General features: G+C 41.6%; 1 protein-coding gene across 4 annotated transcripts in view; it reads right to left on the bottom strand.

The window, feature by feature from the left end:
* Window positions 1-21,776, bottom strand: part of LOC110971246 (rho guanine nucleotide exchange factor 10-like protein) — a 133,006-nt gene that overhangs the window by 3,092 nt on the left and 108,138 nt on the right. For all 4 annotated transcript variants that reach the window (XM_051949346.1, XM_051949344.1, XM_051949345.1 and 1 more), the window contains 9 exons: window positions 21,225-21,352; window positions 20,994-21,094; window positions 14,726-14,847; window positions 14,055-14,141; window positions 6,635-6,855; window positions 6,232-6,389; window positions 5,922-6,064; window positions 4,543-4,714; window positions 3,492-3,608 (listed from right to left, as the gene is read on the bottom strand). In XM_051949346.1, the coding sequence (XP_051805306.1) occupies window positions 3,492-3,608; window positions 4,543-4,714; window positions 5,922-6,064; window positions 6,232-6,389; window positions 6,635-6,855; window positions 14,055-14,141; window positions 14,726-14,847; window positions 20,994-21,094; window positions 21,225-21,352 (1,249 nt within the window). The remainder of the gene's footprint in view (window positions 1-3,491; window positions 3,609-4,542; window positions 4,715-5,921; window positions 6,065-6,231; window positions 6,390-6,634; window positions 6,856-14,054; window positions 14,142-14,725; window positions 14,848-20,993; window positions 21,095-21,224; window positions 21,353-21,776) is intronic.

The following is a 21,776-nucleotide window of genomic DNA, read 5'->3' as shown; positions in this document are numbered from 1 at the left end:
ATCATACACAAGTCTGATGCTACAATATTTATTTTATCATTACTCCGCCAAGGAACGCGGCAGAGTTATGTGACGGTCAGCACTTTCTTTGTGAATCTGCCTGTCCTGTGCAACATTACTCAAAAACAGACCAACCAATTTGGATGAAATTTTCAGAGAAGGTCAGAAATGACATAAGGACCAAGTGATTAGATTTTGGCAGTGATGCGGCTAAGAGTCTAGATCCACAGATTTGTTCAGGATTTCAATTGCAAGATATAGTGGCTGGTACGGCGTCACTGTAACTATGACAAGTGAACGCTGCGTCAGTTCCTTGCTGGGGATCATGTGATCCGACTACAAATCCACTGTTGCCGACTTATCGGAGTTGTTACAAGGAACAATTGATTGATTGATTAAATTGTGGGGGTGTTTCTGAGTCCCATTAATTACCGCCACCTGCTGTATATTTAGATCAGGCGAGTCACACACACATGCATAACACACGCCTGTGTTCAGTGCATGAGACAGACGCTACGTTCATCTTTATATACAGTCTACGGTTCAGCGCTAGGTCAGAGAATGAACAGTCTTGGAGGAGTATTGTGCTCTCTGAGTGTTTTTGTTGTTGATATATATTTTAAGGCTTTATAAACCCTCCACACGCACTACACATCACTGCAGAGTAACACTATGCAGCAATCAGAAGTCTGGGTGAAACAGACAAGGTCAGATACTGAATGCCGCTATACCGTATGCACTATACTCAAGGGAGACAGAGGAGACTGACACTACAGTCACTGAGCCAATCAGAGACCAGTGCTGTATGCTAGGCATTTTATTTATATTAAATATTTTCAATATGTTTTTTTCATATATTTTTTTATATTGTTTTCAATTTGTTAAGCCAGAAAATGCTTATCTTTCCACAAAAATAATTAAAATAATGTAGCAATGGCAGAGCTGGTCGCTATGACTGAACTGTGGTGCTGCAATGCACCATGGGAGTTTGGGCTGTTGGGTGGGGGTTTAAATGTCATTATTGTGGTTTATGTTAGTATTCCAGTGTTATTAATATTTGCGTTTTATTATGTTTTTGTGGTTTAGTCAACCTAGTTAGTTTGGTTAAGTGTTAGGTTGTCAGGATCGTGAATGTGAAGTGTAGTGAGTCTGATGACTTCCTGCTACATTTATACATATATACATTTATATAGTCTGTGTCAATATGAAAGCATCTAGCCGCTATATAGTGTATATAAAGCAGATATATGTCCTCAGTGTTACTTTTCAATGCAAGTCACCACAATGACAATTACAGAAAAATATCTATACCTCAAAATTCCACGACATAGCGAAACATCCACAGAACCAAATCCAATCCAAAAATCCGTGATACAGTGAAACCGCATGAAGTGAACTGCAATATAGTGAGGGACCACTTTATTATGTTGAAAACTTGTTGAACCTGGTGGCTGGGAACCCATGTAGCATGCCTTCATATGCACCGTGAATGACAGGCCCACAAAAAAGAGCAGACAAAGAGCCAAACAGTAAAACCCTTATGGATGTTTTAAATGCCAACAGAGTAAAGACTGAATTTAGTCTGTTAGTTTGAATAGAAATGTGGTCATGAATGCTAAATCTATTTTAATTAGACTTTTATCAATTTCAGATTTTAAAATCAAGCAGTAGAATGCCATTCATAACAAACTACCTGATGCAAAAATAAGTAGTTGTGTGTACATCATGCTTCCAAAATGTATATGGACACTGGGAGATGTAAAATATAAGAACAAGGCATATGCGGGCACAAAATTAAAAAATAAATTACTATTCCAATCAAATTTAACTGAACCAAACCACAGTACATAGTAGCTCTGAATACAGCTCTGCAGAGACAGTATCAAATTTCTAAACAGCTACAAAGAGTGTTTAAGGGGACTTTAAGGCCAATGGGGGAAGTTTACAAAAATGTTTTCATGTCAAAATCCTCACTGAGACCACTGGAAAGTATAATTTACAAGCAAATCCAAAAAGAAAGCACACTATTCTTTTAGCTCCACGTCTTAATGCTAATATATCTTAGTGCACATTAGCAGTATTGGTCAAAACTTTGCCCTTTTCTCTATCCAACAAACTACTGGAAGTTTACATCAACCATTGTGGATACTGAGAATTGAATTCCAAATAGCTGACTAAAGGCTAGTGCCTTTAGTGTTCACATGATACTACGTGATCTAGCAGCACTACATATGCTTTTTTTCTTCAATGCATACTGTTAAATGCAGTATAATATATTACGGGCAAAATAAAATATAGTAGAGTAATATTTTATTGTGTCAATGTAATACAATCATCGGTGTTAACCTGGTAACTCTTGTGGTTCAGTTCCCTATTTTGTGATGCTTTAAAGCTGCTGTCCGGAGTTTCCGTTTGTTTTCAATTTATGTATCATTTTTTAACAAAGTTTAAATGTGTTAGTCTAGTTCGATACTATAATATAAAGTTAGTATAACGCAATATGAAAATTTATTCCTGAGCTCCGCCTTCCTCTCATAGACGCCCATGTTATTCCAAAAAGCGCCGGTTGCTGCCGACCAATCAAGTTCGAGCTTCAGCTTTGTCATGCTGTCAATCAACGGTTACGTGCACAGCAAGCAAGCCCATGCAGAGGTGGGCGAGCTACGCACTACGCAACCGCGCGCACATTTGTTTTGCTTGTGGAGGAGAGAGCATCAGGGCTCAGCAACTTCCAGAAAAGTTACCAATCCCACGGCTTGTCAGGCCAAGAGACTGCAGGACGTTTTTTGGCTCGGGGTGCTCGCATCGCTCCCCGACCACGGCCTCCATAGCCCGCCTGACGGCTTCGTTTAGATGCCCGACCTCTGGAGGAAGATGTTGGGGCGTCTGGGACATACTGTTCGTCAGAGGAGTCATGCAATTCTGAACTCTAGATAGAAATAAATAAACAATGTAACACATATACACGCGTAAATGCACTAAGTTTGATAAACAACGTCATCGAGAGGGATACACGAGTGTAATCACATATTGAAACTTTACTAGTTCGTCCTAGCAGATTCATGTTATTTTGGTATTAGGACAAGTTAGACTCAATACAGCATTTTAACGTAATTCCTTTATTATTTACTAAATGTACTAAATGTAGAAGAGGGGAAAACAGCAAAACAGGCGAGATGCTGCAGCACTCCGGGCACTTCTCTCATGTACTGCGCGCGTGCACAAATAAAGGGGCGAAATCAGAGGGAGGGAGGGTGGGACCACCAGTGTTTTGGGAGACGCTGCGATTCAAACTCCGGACAGCAGCTTTAACTTAATGATCACTAGTGCTTTTGTGAGCACAGGTGCAATAAGTGATCACAGCGCATAGATATACAAACAGCTTTCAAGGGATAATGAGCACATGCTGTGTGTGCAATACCAAGGTTCAGTCACATCGAACATGCAGCTGTCAGGAGGTGAACAGGAAAGCTGCTGTAGGCATTACTGACCTGTGATCTTGGGGATGCCTTCCAGGGTAGGTACAGGGAAAGTAAGGATAATGCCCTGGCTGGTACCCACCCACAGTAGGCCTTGACTGATTAGTAAACTGGAGACACAAACCTGACCTGTAATACAGACAATATAGCCAAAATCAGGAACACCTTATCTCAGAGTGATGCTTTAACACTAGTTCTGGACTATCGTAATTTCATATTACAGGGAGGTCCCAATGATTCTCTTAAAAACCTTCAGTTCATTCAAAATACTGCAGCCAGAGTTCTAACAGGAACCAGTAAAATAAATCATAGTTCTCCTATACTAGCTTCCCTTCATTAGCTCCCTGTTAAATCCAGGACAGAATTTACAATCCTGCTTCTCAAACATAAAACTGTTTAGGATCAAGCTCAATCATATATTAAAGACCTTGTTGTACCATATCATCCAAACAGAGCCCTTCACTCTCAGACTGCAGGTGTACGGTTCCCAGAGTTTCAAGAAGTGGAATGGGAGGCAGAGCCTTCAGTTATCAGCTCCTCTGCTGTGGAGTCAGCTTCCACTTTGGGTTTAGGAGGCAGACACCCTCTCTACTTTAAGGTTGGGCTTAAAACATTCCTCTTTGATGAAAGTTAGAGTTAGAGCTGCTCGGGATCCCCTGAACCATTCATTAGTTATGCTGCTATAGGTTTAGACTGCAGAGAGACTCCCATGATGCACTGCGCACCTTTCTCCTACTCTCCTCTCGCTCTCTTTCATACAGTTATATACCACCATACCACCATTACATGTCACTAACTTTGTATCTGTGTCTCTAAATCTGAAGCTACACATCTTTGATCTGCAGTCAACAATCTATAAAGTGCTTATTGTTCTGTTATGTAGTCTTTGTCTGTTCTCCTTCTGCCATCCTTGCAATGATTTTACAGAAACTGTCTAACTCAACATTACAGTGAGATTTTCTGTGACCGAAAATGTTTCAGCAGAAGATTAAAATCACCGTGTCACTGTACTGTACACTTTGCATATCTCCTTAATTCTCAGTGTCATCTTGGTTGGTCTTGCCTGGTGACAGATGTGTGATGCGGGTTGAGATGTTGACTTCCTGCAGTGCTTCCAATGTCTCTATGTGAAAAAGGTGAATGGAAGGACTCTGGGCGAAGGCCATCCAAACTCCTCCGCCTGAGTGGACCATGTGGCTAACACTGCAGCATGGGTCTGAATGGGCTACAAAGCTCTAGAGTACAGACAGATACAGACGATCAGATTATCTGTTAGCAGGTAAAATATGTCTGTTGGTTCTATGAAATCGTATTTTTGCTGTCTGGGAAATCTGAAGAAAAATATTTTTGTCTAAACACCTTTTATCAAGGCATTATATTTTCATGAAAGGAATCATTTCATTAGGGCAAATGATCTGTTCTCTGCTCAATAAATTGTTTTTGTGTTTACCATTATCTATTTACATTAAGTACATAATAAAAAGCTCATGTGGTCGACATACTCTCTTAATATTCGTGCTCTGTGCACTCTCACGTTTGCCCTCAGTCTTATCTTGGATGTCTTACGAAAATGAAATAGCAGATTATAGAAATGCTCCCATTCATCAGAAGGAAAATTGTACTTGATCTGCTTTTGCTTACAATATATTTGTGGCTCTCATGGAGCTGTGGTGGTCCACTGACTTCTTTTGGATGGTCTCCCACATTAAAATAACTTGTGCAGATTCTGAGGAAGTACAATAATACAACTGAAAAAAAGTATTTGCATGGGAATATAGTAAGATATAAATCACAAGGCCAGTCTTACTATTTGCTATTTGTTTTGTCCTCCACCTCCACCTCTAGCTCTGCTTAGTGACAGCCTGCTTCCTTTTCCCCTCCTTCCCTTTCCCTCACGTGAGCATGAGTGGGGTATGTGAGTGTGAGTTACACTATATTGTCCATATAGAAATTAGACATTGTGACACAAAAAGAGCATTACATTTTTTTGCTTTTCAGTACTTTAAATTGGGATACAAGTATTAGTAGTCATTCCAATGGTAGTATTATGTATTTGTTCTTTTTGAAATGTTAGTTGTTAAAGGTGACTACCTTCAAAAAGTGTAATGACATGCTGACACCCATTTGCAATGCATACATGTAATTATAACATACACATACAAATTACATGTACTAACTTGAATTCAGGGAGCTCTGTAGTAGTTTATGGTTGATTAATTTAAAAATAACAATAATAATGTTGAATTTTACAGTATCAATGCAGTGGGATTAAACATGTTAAATTTAATTGTACAATGTCATGTTACAAGCAAAAGAACCTATAGGTTCCAATACGTATACCTAAGTTAGATTCTATTGAATGGAATGGAAAATTCAAATCCACAATTTTTGTTTCAGAGAGAAATACAAGTTTACCTGAGGATAACTTGAAGCTTTGAATACCTGTGTTTGGAGGCTGGCTCCTTGGATGACAGTAACTTGGTTGGCACAGCTGGCCCATACAGTGTCTTGAAGTGTCAGCAGACAGGAGACTGGCTCAGAGCCCAGTGAAACCAATCTGCACGAGTTCACATCCCAGAGTCTCTCTGAGAGGAAAAAAGGCAGTGGTTTCACACCTATTCTGAACTTTTTGCTCAAGCATTTACTACAGCAGTATAATACTGTGAAAGTGGATAGCAGTCTCTTTACTCTTCCCTCTCTTGGATGCAAACCATCCTGTTAGTGTGGTAGGTGTTCTTCAGTGAGTACTCACCTCCAGTCTTCTTGTGGTACACAGCTACTTTGCCATTGGCGAGTCCAGCAAAGAGGTAAGTCAGGGAGTGTTTGAGACAGTGGACTGGACAGCTGTCAGGGTTCACTAGGGTCAGGAGGCACTGAACAGCTGTGTCTACACTGCCATACACAAGGATGCTGTAAATACAAGGAGCCATTGCACTGTTAAAGTCCAATAATAAACCTAAAAGAAACTTTGCCTCTTTCTCAAAATGAGGATGTCACATGCATATCATATTTATGTATGTGTGTTAACGCTGCATGAAGCAGGAATGTAAAAAAGCTTGGCATTGCCTAAACGTCAAAAATATATACCAGTACATAACAATTTCTGTAAAGCTCACTAAAACACATATTGCATAATGTTGTTATAAATAGCTGACCTGCCATCCTGCAAGCCAGCACAGATGATGTTTCCAGTCTTGGGGAGACACTGGGCCTTCTCATCCTCCTTTTCCTCTGTACTCGACCACAGCCCCTTCACATACTCCAGAGACAGGATAGGGGCCCTCAGGGGGACAGTCTTGACCAAGCGAGGAGTGGCTCGATTCAGAGAGAAGATCTCTACTTGACCGAGGGTGGAATTACCACCTTGACCAGCAACCTGACATCATTAGAGCAAATAAGGTGACTCAGCTTATTACAGGATGGATGGAAACAACAGGTAGATAACGATCATGCTTGTGAATTTTTTTTTTATTACTTTATCTTCCACATACTACTAAAGTAGTTTTCTTGTTTACATGTACACTTATTCTTCTTTTCCTGGCGGCTTTTCCCTTCAGGGGTCGCCACAGCGAATCAATTGCCTCTATCTAACCCTGTCTTCTGTATCCTCCTCTCCCAGACCAACCACCTTCATGTCCTCCCTAAACACAGCCATAAACCTCCTCTTTGGTCTTCCTCTAGGCCTCCTGCCTGGCAGTGGGGAACTCAGCATCCTTCTATCAATATATTCATTCTCTCTCCTCTGGACATGTCCAAACCATCTCAGTCTGGCCTCTCTGACTTTATCTCCAAAGGCTCTAACATGTGCTGTCCCTCTGATGTACTCATTCCTGATCACATCCATCCTGGTCACTCCCAAAGAGAACCTCAGCATCTTCAGTTCTGCTACCTCCAGCTCTGCCTCCTGTCTTTTCCTCAGGGACACTGTCTCCAGACCAAACAACATGGCTGGTCTCACCACAGTTTTGTAAACCGTTCCTTTCATTTTAGCTGAAACTCTTGTATCACACATCACACCTGACACTTTTCTCCAACCGTTCCAGCCTGCCTGTACATGCTTCTTCACCTCTTTTCCACACTCTCCATTGCTCTGGACTGTTGACCCCAAGTACTTAAAATCCTCCACCTTCTTGATCTCTTCTCCCTGTAACCTCACTCTTCCACTTGGGTCCCTCTCATTCCCACACAGATACTCCGTCTTGCTGCGGCTAACCTTCATTCCTCTCCTTTCCAGGGCAAACCTCCACGCCTCTAGCTTCTCCTCCACCTGTTCCCTGCTCTCACTACAGATCACAATGTCATCTGCAAACATTATAGTCCATGGAGACTCCTGTCTAACCTCGTCTGTCATCCTGTCCATCACCATAGCAAACAAGAAGGGGCTCAGAGCTGATCCCTGATATAGTCCCACCTCCACCTTGAAATCCTCTGTCACACCTACAGCACACCTCACCACTGTCTTACAGTCCTCATACATGTCCTGCACCACTCTAACATACTTCTCTGCCACTCCAGACTTCCTCATACAAAACCACAGTTCCTCTCTGGGCACCCTGTCATAAGCTTTCTCCAGATCTACAAAGACACAATGCAGCTCCTTCTGACCTTGTCTGTACTTCTCTATCAACATCCTCAAAGCAAATATTGCATCTGTTATACTCTTTCTTGGCATGAAACCATACTGCTGCTCACAGATGTTCACCTCTGCCCTTAGTCTAGCTTCAACTACTCTTTCCCATAGCTTCATCATGTGGCTCATCAGCTTTATTCCTCTGTAGTTGCCACAACTCTGCACATCTCCCTTGTTCTTAAAGATGGACACCAGCACATTTCTCCTCCATTCCTCGGGCATCTTCTCACTATCTAAGATCCTGTTGAACAACCCAGTCAGAAACTCTACTGCTACCTCTCCGAGACACTTCCATACCTCCACAGGTATATCATCAGGACCAAGTGTCTTTCCACTCTTCATCCTCTTCAATGCCCTCCTCACTTCATCCTTACTAATCTTTGCTACTTCCTGGTGCACAACAGTCACCTCTTCTATTCTTCGTTCTCTCTCATTTTCCTCATTCATCAACTCTTCAAAGTACTCTTTCCATCTTCCCATCACACTATTGGCACCTGTCAACACACTTCCATCCTTATCCTTTATCACCCTAACCTGCTGCACGCCCTTCCCATCTCTGTCTCTCTGCCTTGCCAACCTGTACAGATCAGTCTCTCCCTCCTTACTGTCCAACCTAGCATATAAGTCATCGTAAGCCCCTTGTTTGGCCTTTGCCACCTCTACTTTCACCTTACGCTGCATCTCCCTGTACTCCTGTCTACTCTCTTCAGTCCTCTCAGTGTCCCACTTCTTCTTAGCTAACCTCTTTCTCTGGATCCACTCCTGCACCTCCTCATTCCACCACCAAGCCTCCTTATCTCCTTTCCTTCCAGATGACACACCAAGTACTCTCCAACCTGTCTCCCTGATCACATTTGCTGTGGTTGTCCAGTCATCTGGAAGCACCTCCTGACCATCCAAAGCCTGTCTCAACTCTTTCCTGAAAGTCATACACCACTTTTCCTTTTTCAGCTTCCACCATTTGGTCCTCTGCTCTTCCTTTGCCCTCTTCATCTTCTTCACCACCAGGGTCATCCTACACACCACCATCCTATGTTGTCTGGCTACACTCTCACCTGCCACTACTTTGCAGTCACTGATCTCCTTCAGATTACACCGTCTACACAAGATGTAGTCTACCTGTGTGCTCCTATCTCCACTCTTATAGGTCACCCTATGTTCCTGCCTCTTCTGGAAGAAAGTATTCACTACAGCCATTTCCATCCTTGCAAAGTCCTTGCAAAGTCAACCACCATCTGTCCTTCTGCGTTCCTCTCCTGGATACCAAACCTGCCCATGACCTCCTCATCATCCCCGTTTACTGTACCAACATGTCCATTGAAGTCTGCACCAATGACAACTCTCTCACTTCTAGGGATGCTCTGCATCACTTCATCAAGGTCCAACCAGAATTTATCATTCTCCTTCCGCTCACATCCTACCTGTGGAGCATACCCACTAACAACATTGAACATCACACCTTCGATTTCTAGTTTCATGCTCATCACTCGATCTGACGCTCTTTTTACCACCAGGACATTCCTAACAAACTCCTCCTTCAAGATAACTCCTACTCTATTTCTCTTCCTATCTACACCATGATAGAACAACTTGAACCCTGCTCCTAAACTTCTAGCTTTACTACCTTTCCACCTGGTCTCCTGGACACACAGTATGTCCACCTTCCTCCTCTGCATCATGTCAACCAGCTCTCTACCTTTTCCTGTCATAGTTCCAACATTCAAAGTCCCTACTCTCAGTCCTAGACTCTTGGTGTTCCTCTTCTCTCTCTTCCTACGAACACACCTTCCTCCCCTCCTTCTTCGACGAACAGTCATCCATTTTCCACCGGCACCCTGTAGGTCGACAGCACCAATGGCGGTCGTTGTTTACCCGGGCCTCAACCGATCCGGTATGGAAGTCATACATTTCATTCGCATGTTTGATTTGGCCAAAGTTTTACGTCGGATGCCCTTCCTGACACAACCCTCTGTATTTATCCGGGCTTGGGACCGGCACAATAAGACACTGCCTTGTGTCCCCTTGCAGCTACATTCTTTTTTAAATGTACACACTGTGTTTAATGTTATGCTCTCTTTTGGCATAAGGTACATGTAATACATGTACACTGTATTTAATCATATAAAGTTGTTCCTTTTAATAATTTTGATAACTCATCCTTTCAAACTTGTAAATTGCTTTGCAGAAACTAGTTCAGATATTTCAAGTGTAGATCATGCTTGTAAAATGTACTTATTTCATCTTCACAGTGCTATCCTGCCTGTTGTTTCTCTGTCACTGAATTAAAGTTTTAATTTACTGTACAGGTTTTTTTGGTCTGCTTTGTTTGTTTCTATTTTGCATGTATATAGGACAACAAACAACAGAAAAAAATAGATATGACAAAAAGATTAAACAAGTCATAGGCTTATACACCTTCACTCACTTAAAAAAGGAAAAAGTACAACAAAGGAAAAGATCCAACAAGATTTACCATAACAAAATGCAATTAAAAATGAAGAAATACAAAATGATCATATAAACCATACACAAAACGAAAAGAAGAGTTTGACATCAAGAACTAATTACACCTCATGATTTAAATACAATCACAATTCTTGGCCGGAACATACTGTATTTTAATCCACATATCTGATTTGGTGTGGAGATTGTAGGATAGAGGAATGGCCCTCAGATAAGAGGGTTAGCTGCAAATAGCTGTTCTGGACCAAATCACGGGCTGCCCTTTGGCAAGGCATAGCACCCACCAGCCACCCGTTGCAGGGTTACGCATAGATCCATTCGGAAAGCAGGGATGGTGATAGCACTGGGGAGATAGCGGTTTCTGCCACTGATGCCTGTTTGTTAAGTTGATGAACTGTAAGGCTCAGTGGTTAGAAAACTCTGCCCCCTTCAGTGGGGAACTGCTCCTGTGATAGTCTTGGCAAGTCGTGACAGTATTTCTGCTAGTAGAAATTCATGATGAATTCAGACTACAGCTCCATGGTTGTAGCCAGTGCTACTCCGTCCTGATATGGTTATGATATAGTTCCAACAACTTCTAATGAAGAGGATACCCCAAATCCTTCCGGACGGGTGTCTTCTGAGGTCGAAATCATGAAGGGACTCTCCCGACCAAAGAGACCCTATTTCATAGGTACTCTAAAATGTCGTACTCTCTCATCACAATTCTCAAAAGAGGAGCTTAACAAGCACATCAACACCTATTTCATCTGTGTGCAATCAAGAACACTGTCGCATACATGAAGAAAGGGATATAATTGCCCACGATCTTGGCTGACACACACTGTTTAATGCATCTGTCTGGAGAAAAGAAGCTGGAGCATCAGTCAGTGGTGTTGGGATTGTCGTTCAAAATAGTCTCCTTTCCCTTCTAACAAATGCCACAAGAGTTGGTAAGCAGATTCTTATGGCAGTGTTTAAGGGAAACCCTAAAACGGCTATCTCCTGCTCCTCTCCACAGAACAACCTCCCAGTAGAAGAAGTAGAGGAGTTTTACCAACTATTGAGTGATACAGTCTCAGCAATACCACCGCATGTCATGCTCATAGTTGGAGGAGACTTCAATGCTCACATTAGAGGAAAATTCTCATATCATCAGTCAACAAACAGAAATGGCACCATGTTAAAGGACTTCCTACAGCAACATGATCTCTTGGCTGGAAACACAATGTTTTAGAAACCTTTTCACAGGCTCTGGACCTGAAGACACCCAGCTGGCCATCTGTCACAGATCGATTTTATCCTGTACAGGAAACGTTGGAGAAATAGTATTCATGACTGTCAAGCCCATTCTTCCTCCGCTCCTATTGGTTTTGACCACAAAATCGATACTGCTACTGTCTAACTGAGCCTCCACACACAAAAGAAACTTAGCTCCAAATATCTCAACTGGCGGGCTTTGAAAGAAGACGACAAGCTAGCAAATACAATTGATGATTTAATATTGGAGAAACTGAATTCCCTCCCTGAGGCTGAAAGATCATACACTTCTTTTGTGTCTATATGCAATGAGGTTGGGAAGGACCACTTACCAAAGAGACTCCCATGTTTAACACATACTGTGGGTAGTTCACCGATGAAAAAAGAGAAGAAATTCTCAAAGCAGCTTCTTCAAATGAAACAAAGCAGCAAAACTAGCAACAATCAACTTTTGACAAGCTTGAGGATAACCGTATCAACAAAACTCTTGCTAAATTTGTGGTCAATGGATCTGGCAATCCTAGAACAGCCTGGTGATAAGTGAAGGAACTATCTGGAAAAAGGAAGAACGTAATCTTTATTCGGGGAAATGACAGGTTGGCTACATGGAAAAATCACTTTCAGAATCCATTAAATGCTGACCATCCTAGCGACCCTAACATTTACATAAACCCTGTCTTTGACATCAGCCCTGAAATAAGCACAGATACATTTTCCCAAAGTGAGGTGGACAAAGCTATCGGTGCTATGAAGCCAGGGAAGGCCTCAGTACTGGATGGTTTGACTTTGGAGCTCTGGAAGCTTCCAAAGGGAAGAATGACCTTCAAGACATTCTATATCCAGACGTTTGAGGGGAAAAAAAGCAGACGAGTGGGGTAGGTCAAAGAAAGGCTACCTTACTAAATGTGACAACTCCAGGGGTACCAGCCTCACCGAGGCTGCTGCAAAGATCTATAATCGGATGATCCCCAACAGAATTAGACCGGTCATTGACGATCTACTCTGCCCAGGTCAAAATGGATTTCGGCAATTTCGCTCAGTTACTGCTCACGTCCTAGCTCTTGGAAGAATTGTTGAGGAGGTACTAAACCACAAGAAAAAAGTAATACTGGTTTTCATTGATTCCAAGAAGGCTTTCAACTTAATTGACAGAAACAAAATGTTCCAAATTCTACTGGCATATGGAATCCCTCCTCCTATTGTTGAAGCAATTAAAGTTATTTATATGAACACTTCTGCGGTAGTCAAGACTCCTGAGGGCAACACAGATCTCTTCTCCATAGACACTGGCGTCCTTCAAGGAGACCTCCTTGCACCTTTTCTCTTCATCATCTGCTTAGACTATGCACTGAGGAATGCTCTGATGGCCTGACCCTAAAGCATCATCAAAGTAGAAGACACCCTGAAGAAGTCCTTTCAGAACTAGCATTCACAGATGACATCACCCTTTTGGAAAACACTCTTAGTGAAGCACAAGACCTTCTGCATCGGGTAGAGCAAGAAACAAGACAGATTGGACTGTTCCTGAACTCCGGAAAGACGAATCATGCACCTTAACCCAACATCTGAAGAGACATTGCATGCACTAGATGGGTCTGAAATCGAAAAGGTTGATGATTTCCTATATCTTGGTGGCTTCACCAAAACAGCATATGATTTAGAAACAAAAATTGGTAAGGCTTGGGGAGCATTAAACTCTCTGTCAAAAATATGAGTATGTCCTATTAAAACAACAACCAAAATGAGACTATTCAAGGCATCAGTGGAATCCATCTTACTCTATGGATCTGACTTCTAGTCACTATCGAAGACTGTCTCAAAAAGAATTAATATACCAGAATGCTATGCATGGTACAAAACATCTCCTGGAAATTGCATCTCACCAACAAGTCGCTATATGGTCCACATGCACGCTTGCCATGATTAGGCAATGTAGACTAGCCCTGGCTGGACATGTGATGAGACACAACGAAGAAGCTGGTCGAGCACTGTTATGGAAACCTGATGCTGTCAAAAGGTTTGGCATTAAGGAAGGTTCTAGAAGGTTCTAGAAGAAGACACTGGTCTGGAAGGCAAAGAACTTTTGACTGCAAAGTTGGACAAAGGGAGCTGGATGAAGAATTTTATTCATGTCGCCGATATCGTCGGATGCAATTGGGTGAATGACTGATCTGATGAATATGTGTATGACACACTGAAAGAATGTTCACTTTTTTCAATAGGGGAACCTTAACTGTACTAACCCAGAGGTAACCCTGTGGTAACGATGTACTTGCAGTGCAGAAACCAAGGAGGCTGGACTGAGATGGACTGTGAAGAGCTGCCTCCAACTAGACAAACAGAAAGAGACATTTTATTTACAGCTGACAGCCCCGCGGGGTGATGTCAATGGAAGCATGCCTAGCGCATGTTTCTACAAAGGAAACTGAATATAGGCTACAATAGAATAAACACGCTGTTGCTGCTGTGAAGGATATGAAAAATGTTGAAATGACTAATTATTTAAAAGAATATTTAAACAAATAAATAATAATTGAACATATGAGCACATATCTTCATGAACTAAAATAACACAAACTGTAAAAACTACAAATAAAAATAAACATATGGGGCGGGGAATTCAGTTTTATACATAAATAAATGAGTACATAAAATAAATGCCATTCTTTCTTTACATAAAATCCAAACTATGCATCAATGGATCAAGTAAATACTGAATTAATTAATCATTTAATGTATTTTTGAACCCCCTCCCCCACCACTACCTCTGCCCCTTGACGACCCCAACCCCTTCCCCACCCATACAGACAAAAGACAAAATAATTGTAGAATGTAGGAAATGGATTTGTGTGTCTCAATTTCATAAGATTATATCGGAGTTCTTTACAGCCAGAGACACACATACACACCTCACCTTCAGTATGTGTGTCCTAGAGGACAAAACAGGAACTTTGCAGGTCAGCAGGGGACAATGAAATGGAGCCTTTGTCTTCCCAACATCCTCAGCACTTTCCCACCCCAAAGTGTTTTCCTTTCCTACACAAACACACACACAAGCGTATGGCATCAGAATCGATTCTAAAAGCGTGCGCAGCTATCAACTGAACGTGTCACACGCATGTGCTTTGACGCCTGTGCAGCAAACCACGCCTGACGTGTTATGTAGTTTCCCCATTGACTTATAATGGCCTCCCGTTAACGCGAACGTTCACGTGTGATCATTGCTGCACGCCAGCAATCTCACGACGCGGAGCGGCCACGTGGAACATTCATGCGTTTTTTTTTTTACAAACGCAGGCATTAACGCTCACATGAAGATAATAGAACATTTCGCTCACGCGCTCACACACACGTGCGGTCGCAATTTCTGATTGTACACAATAGTTGATCTGCACGGTGCAGATCAACTTTCTATTGTGTACAATCACAAATTGCGACTGCACGCGTGTGTGAGTGCGTAACGGTATTTGTCAAACAGTGACAGACAGGCGTGCACGCGCGGCTTCATAGGTATGCAGCTTCTTGTTACACGTCAAATACAATCTGCACATTACAACGCACGCACACACGCACGAGTAACATAATAATCATGCATGTACACATATGTTGCTGCGAGTTGCTTTGATTGTTTTGAATCGATTCTGACGCCGCACACGCGTGCGTATGGTGCCATAATTGGGTCAAAAGTCACGCGTGCGTAATTCACTCTCGAGCGTGCGTGAAACACGTACCCCGCGCGAGCGGAAAAAAGTCTCCACAGGCGCAAAAAACACTCTGCGCGTGCGTAGCAATGTCTCCGCGCGCGAGGAGCCTCGTGGAGCTCTGATCTACGCGCGCGGGGAGAAGACTTTTGACCCTTTGTGGGCGGATACCAGTGCTCACCACAACCTCCCTATGATTGGCTGTCTGCTACAGCAAGAACTCACCCCCCACGTGGGATGCCACTGTATACAAGAGAGGAAATGACGTCACCTGTCACAGTAGAGAAGACTGCGGTTGGCGCTATGTGTATGTATGAAATCCGGCCAGTAGATGGGCGCAGCCATCTAGGATTTGATGTTCTTTTTGCAAATGAGCAAGCTCATCTGCTACCAACCTACCCTTCTACGGCGCCGTCAGGCACTAAGATTGGTGCCGGTGGGATTTATATTGACAATATTAAAATGAAACGACCACATTCACCAAAACTTTATTTCAGCAATAAAGAAATGAACTTCAGAGGTTGATGTCAAATGTTGATGGTTGATCACTCCAGTTTCTGCTTCTTGGTTCCTCGTCTCTCCGGTGTTTTCTCACAGCATCCTACAAGAGGGGACACAGTCAGCTCGTCATCTTCCACAACCTACAAATCAAACATACACCAGCATTCAGTTACAGTAACTTTAACAAGATTTTACAAACAACGTCAGATGGGAGTCGTGTGACTGCAGCTGCTACCAACACCTATTCTGCTGTCACCAAACAAGGAAGCTCTTCATTATCAGTGAGCAGCTTAAGAGTGCTTCTATAATTAGGGATATATTTCAAGTCCATGGGGTGTATTTGTCAATTTTTCCAAATATAACTGGTCATTGTGTCAAACAATAACCAGTTTTATATCGGATGATTGGTCTCTTCCATTTAACACAAAAAGTTAACAGGTTCCATCATTTATTTGGCAAAAAAAGCTAGTTATATATTGGAATTTGCAGTTTTTGTCCGATTTCTTAAATGTCAACTTTGCTCTTGAAACTTAACAAGAGAATACATGTTTTAATATATTATATCAGCATTAATTGTTCAAAAATAATCATTTTGTTTAAATCTTAAAAAACATTAAAATACATGAAATTAGTCACTTTATGTGTGTCCGAGAAATCATTGTCAGCCGTGTTACCCAGTGATAAATCCCCTATAAATCAGTAATGGTTTGCTCCAAAGTCACACACAGCACATCCTTTTTGGTGGGAAATCTGAACACAGTGTGCTAAGTTTCCACTCCACCTTTTTAATATTTCATCAAAATGATTGTTTACACTGAAGTGGATTACTTCTTTGTCAACTGTGTTATCAACATTTTCTTGTGTACTTATTTTGTATGTTTTAATGACAAAAATGTAAAGAAAGCACACAAAAATCTGAGTTTATCATGGTCGTGTGGCGACATCTTCAACATCTGTAGTGAGCACAAAATGGCCTCAAATGGAGGAAATGTCAACTGTGTTACATGTCGACTGTGTTACCATTCAACCGTAACACAGTCCACATGGTGTCATTCCCTTTCAACTGTGTTACACTTGTTGGGTAACACAGTTGACATTTTTGGCATTTTTTTTTCCCTTGATGATAGTATCCCACAGAATTTTTTTATTTATTTAACCTTTATTTAACCAGGTAAAAGAAAAAACCCACTGAGATCAAGATCTCTTTCACAAGGGTGACCTGGCCAAGAGGTCAGCAACACACGTCATGGTAAATACATAAAAAAACAGTATAAAACATAACAACAATTTAAAAATGCATTTTTGTGAATGAAAAATCGCAGTAAAGGACAGAAGATTATCAAATATACATAACTATTCAGAAACACAGGCACTGCTTAATGGTTTCATGCTGTTTGTCCATTAGCAAGGACTGGAAAGCTCCAAGTGAGATGAGCTCTGAGAGCTTCAGTTCAGTCTGTATAGAGTTCCACGCTGTTGGAGCAGCAAAACTGAACGCTTTCTTCCCCAGTTCAGTTCTTACACGAGGAACAGAAAGATGAAAAACATCACAGGACCGTAAAGCATAGTGGCTTGTAGTTCTCCAAAGAAGAGAGCATAAATAAGAAGGAACCAAGCCAAGAATTGCTTTGTATACAAGTGTCAGCCAGTGCGTATACCTTCGCGCACTTAAAGAGGGCAACCCAGAACGAATGTACAGGTCACAATGATGTGTAAGGCGACCATCACCCGTAACAAACCTCAGTGCACTGTGATAAACAGTGTTTAAGGACTGGAGACATTTTGTAGGAGCACCGAGGTAGAGCACATCTCCATAATCAATCAGGGGCAGAAATGTTGCGTGACACAAGCAGTTTCCGGGCTCTGAGTGAGAAACAACATTTGTTTCTGTAGAAGAAACCTAGCTTGACCCCGAGTTTACTGACCAAGCCTGCAATGTGTGCTTTAAAAGAAAGCTCATGATCCAAAAGAAAACCCAGGTACTTATAATGAGAGACCAGCTCAACTGGGTTTCCTTGTTGAGTTACCACTGTTGGGACATTTGTGGGTAACTCACTTGTGTTTGAAAAGACCATGAGCTATGTCTTTTCAGTGTTTAGAACCAATTTCAGAGTTCTCAGACGAGACTGTACAACATTAAAAGCAGCTTGTAAAAACTCAAAAGCCTGAGTGAGTGAGGATGAACAGCAATAAATAATGGTATCATCTGCATAAAAGTGATAAAATGCATTTGACACAGTAGAGCACAAACCATTGATATATATTGAAAATAAAATGGGTCCCAGGACTGAGCCTTGGGGCACCCCTTTGGAAACACCCAGAACAGTGGAGGTGGATCCAGCCACCTGCACACACTGTGTTCTGCTTGTTAAATACTCACTGAACCAATGAGTGGCAGGTTTAGAAATGCCAATGTTATGTAAAATTTTAGTCAAGAGTTCGTGATCTACTGTGTCAAAGGCTTTAGAAAGATCAATAAAAAGAGCTACACAATATTTCTTACTGTCCAGGGCCTCGATAAAATCATTTAAAACTTTAAGACCAGCTGTAACAGTACTATGCTGTTTTCTAAAACCAGATTGAAAAGATGATAAAATATTATTTGACTCTAAAAAATCCTTTAATTGATCACTGACGATCCTTTCAAACAACTTTGCTAAAACACATAATTTGGAAATTGGTCTATAGTTATTTACATTACCAGGTTCTCCCCCTTTTAACAGGGGAAGAATAAAAGCAGATTTCCAAACTTTAGGGATTTTATTACTAATAAAACTCAGGTTAAAAATATGTGCCAGAGGCTCAGCAATAAAATCAGCAGCCAATTTTAAAAAGAAAGGATCGATATTATCAGGCCCAGCAGCTTTTCCTGTATCCAGTCTCTTCAGAGCTATCTGAACCTCAGAGGCAGTCACAGCAGTAAACTCAAAAGGGCTGATGGTGCCACCACTTGTTGAAGTCGGGAACAAGGGTGAGTTTCCACTGGGTGGGTCAACTTTAGTCAGCTCAGGATTTAAAGACTCAAACAAGGAGCCAGCAGAGATAAAATGATCATTAAAATAATTTAAAATGGCTGTCTTATCAGACAGGGGTCCAGAATCTGCAATTAAAGAGCTTGGCAGATCACTAGTCATTACATGACTGTTCGATTTTATGACCTGCCAGAACTTTTTGGGGTTGTTCAAATTTTTGGTAGATTCAGTTAGGTAAAAATCAGACTTTGCTTTTTTAATCTGAAAAGTGCATTTGTTTCGTAGCTGACGAAAGCTGAGCCAGTCTGCCTCTGATTTTGATTTCTGAGCCCTTGCCCAAGCAATGTCCCTTTCCTTTAGAAGGTTTCCTAAATCTGCAGAAAATCAGGGATTTTTCCTTCCCTTTACCCTAAATTTACGGATGGGGGCATGCTTATTAATGATACGAGTGAACTCGTCATAAAAGTAGGTCAAGGCCAGTTCAACATCATCAAACAGAGAAATTCTGCTCCATTTAAAAACAGCCAAATCATGAATAAATGCTTGTGTACAAAAGTTTTTATAATCTCTCTTGAAGAGAATATGCGGCTTGGATCTTGACAGTTTTGTATTTCTTCCTGCTGCGATGGCACAGTGATCACTCAAATCATTTGCATATCATATAATATCAATTCCCAGCTCAAAATTCTTATTTTAAAAGCAGTTAGACAAAAAACAGCCAAACCCTGGATGAATAGACACAAGACTTTGCCAACAATTGTTTTATAAAATGCGTAGTACTTCATTCATGTCTTTTATGACACAACTTTTGTCCATAACACAGTTGACAAAATAATGAACCAGGTGTAAATTTAAATTTGAATACTTAAAAAATCATTAGAGTTTAAGCTTGCCAATTAATGGATTTTGCACAATCCAGGGGTATACTATGGAAACAAATAGAATATTAAGCCAAAAAGCACACTGATTTTTTCACTTGCTGGATGATCTGAAATGTATCCCTAATTATAGAATCGCTCTTAAACTCCCTGTCAGAATCACTGGAGTAGACACGCTGGGCTTCTGGGCCGATTCCGGTCAATCCACCTGGGTAACTGCCGTTAGCAATGGAGCTAACTAACGTCTAATCGCTGTACTAAAGGCTGACAGCCCCGCAATGGAGCACTGAGACCTCCCGTTTAGAGCCAGAAATACGTGGAGACACTCACCCACCGGCAGTTGGAGATCCGGGCTCGGTTCTGTTTGTGTTCGGCGGAGCTACAGTCCATGGGCACAGCAGAACAGCGGCGGCAGCATCAAAGGGGCTCCAGTGGACTGTGTCATTTCCTCTCTTGTATACAGTGGCATCCCACGTGGGGGGTAAATTCTTGCTGTCGCAGACAGCCAATCATAGGGAGGTTGTGGCGAGCACTAGTATCCGCCCACAAAGGGTCAAAAGTCTTCTTCCCGCACGCGTAGATCAGAGCTCCACGAGGCTCCTTGCGCGTGGAGACATTGCTACGCGCGCGCAGAGTGTTTTTTGCACCCGTGGAAACTTTTTTCCGCTCGCGTGGGGTACGTGTTTCACACGCGCAAGAGTGTTGACTTTTGACCCAATTATGGCACCATACATGCGAGCGCACACACACACACACACGCACACACACAAATTGAAACACAAGTTTGAAGTGTGATGTACTCCACCAAATTAATCACATGTAAAAGCTGTACCATTACTTAAAAACAATTTTGCAAGAGTTCTAACTAGTGACAGAACTAATGACAGCCACAAATAAACAACTGTTGTGTTTTATAGTTTAATAAATGAGTCGATGTAATGGAGCCTTGGGTACTGAAACTCGTGTGGTTGATACCACCAACCTGAAGATTGGTGCAGATCAAGCACTATCCTTGCCTCCCAAACCAGACAGTATTGGATGTTATATGAACTGTAAAAACCTGTGGGGTTGGATCATAGTGTGCAACTACTGTTCTATGTTCATTTATACCCACACACAGCTAAACTTACTTAGAGCTATCTTGGCGAGGTGCAGCCGGTTCACCCAGGAGATCTTACTGAGGGGGCTGGGAGTGTTGAAGACTACCATGATGCTCACTGGACGACCAGATCTAACAAATATAGTGATCAGATGAACATTCAAAACAATTTCAAACCATTACCTGGTAAAAACCTGACTAAAACTGAACATCTGGATACCTGCTCTGAATCTGTCTTGTATGCACCTCACTTGATACTCACTTGTCAGGTTTGCCTGGAACAGACAGACGCAGGCGACATTTATTGGCATTCTGGATCTCCTCCTCCTTCAGACGGATGAGCCTCTGCAGAGCCAGACACCAGTCCTGAGATACTGCTGTGTTCAAATTCTGACAAAGAGACACAGAAGTGAAAATGAACTATACGCCAATTTGTCAGTTCTTTTGCTGTATCAATATTCCCTGGAAAATATGGAAAAAGATGTTCCGGTCGCGACTGAGCTTCACAATTTATAGCTTTATATGTAGTCACATATTAAATGGACGATTGTGGTTTAGTACAACTTCAACAGTATTTTTGAAGTTCTGGTCAGCATTCCCATCAGTCATGGTCTTGTAGGTGAAATTACAAATGTGTTTACAAGAACAAAAACAGCAATTTACAAAATCACAATTACAAAGTACTTGTAAGATAAAATAAAACAAACAAAAAACCCACAACAGATTAAACTACTTTAGAGTAGTGGAAGAAATAATAATAATAAAAAAACAGGTCTCAGCCAAGGCTGTTATTAAAGATGACATAAAGATCTGA

This window comes from Acanthochromis polyacanthus, chromosome 6 (genome assembly GCF_021347895.1).
Source record: "Acanthochromis polyacanthus isolate Apoly-LR-REF ecotype Palm Island chromosome 6, KAUST_Apoly_ChrSc, whole genome shotgun sequence".
Lineage (NCBI taxonomy): Eukaryota > Metazoa > Chordata > Actinopteri > Pomacentridae > Acanthochromis > Acanthochromis polyacanthus.
Note: the sequence above shows the minus strand (reverse complement) of the source record. Positions and strands in the feature narration are given on the sequence as shown.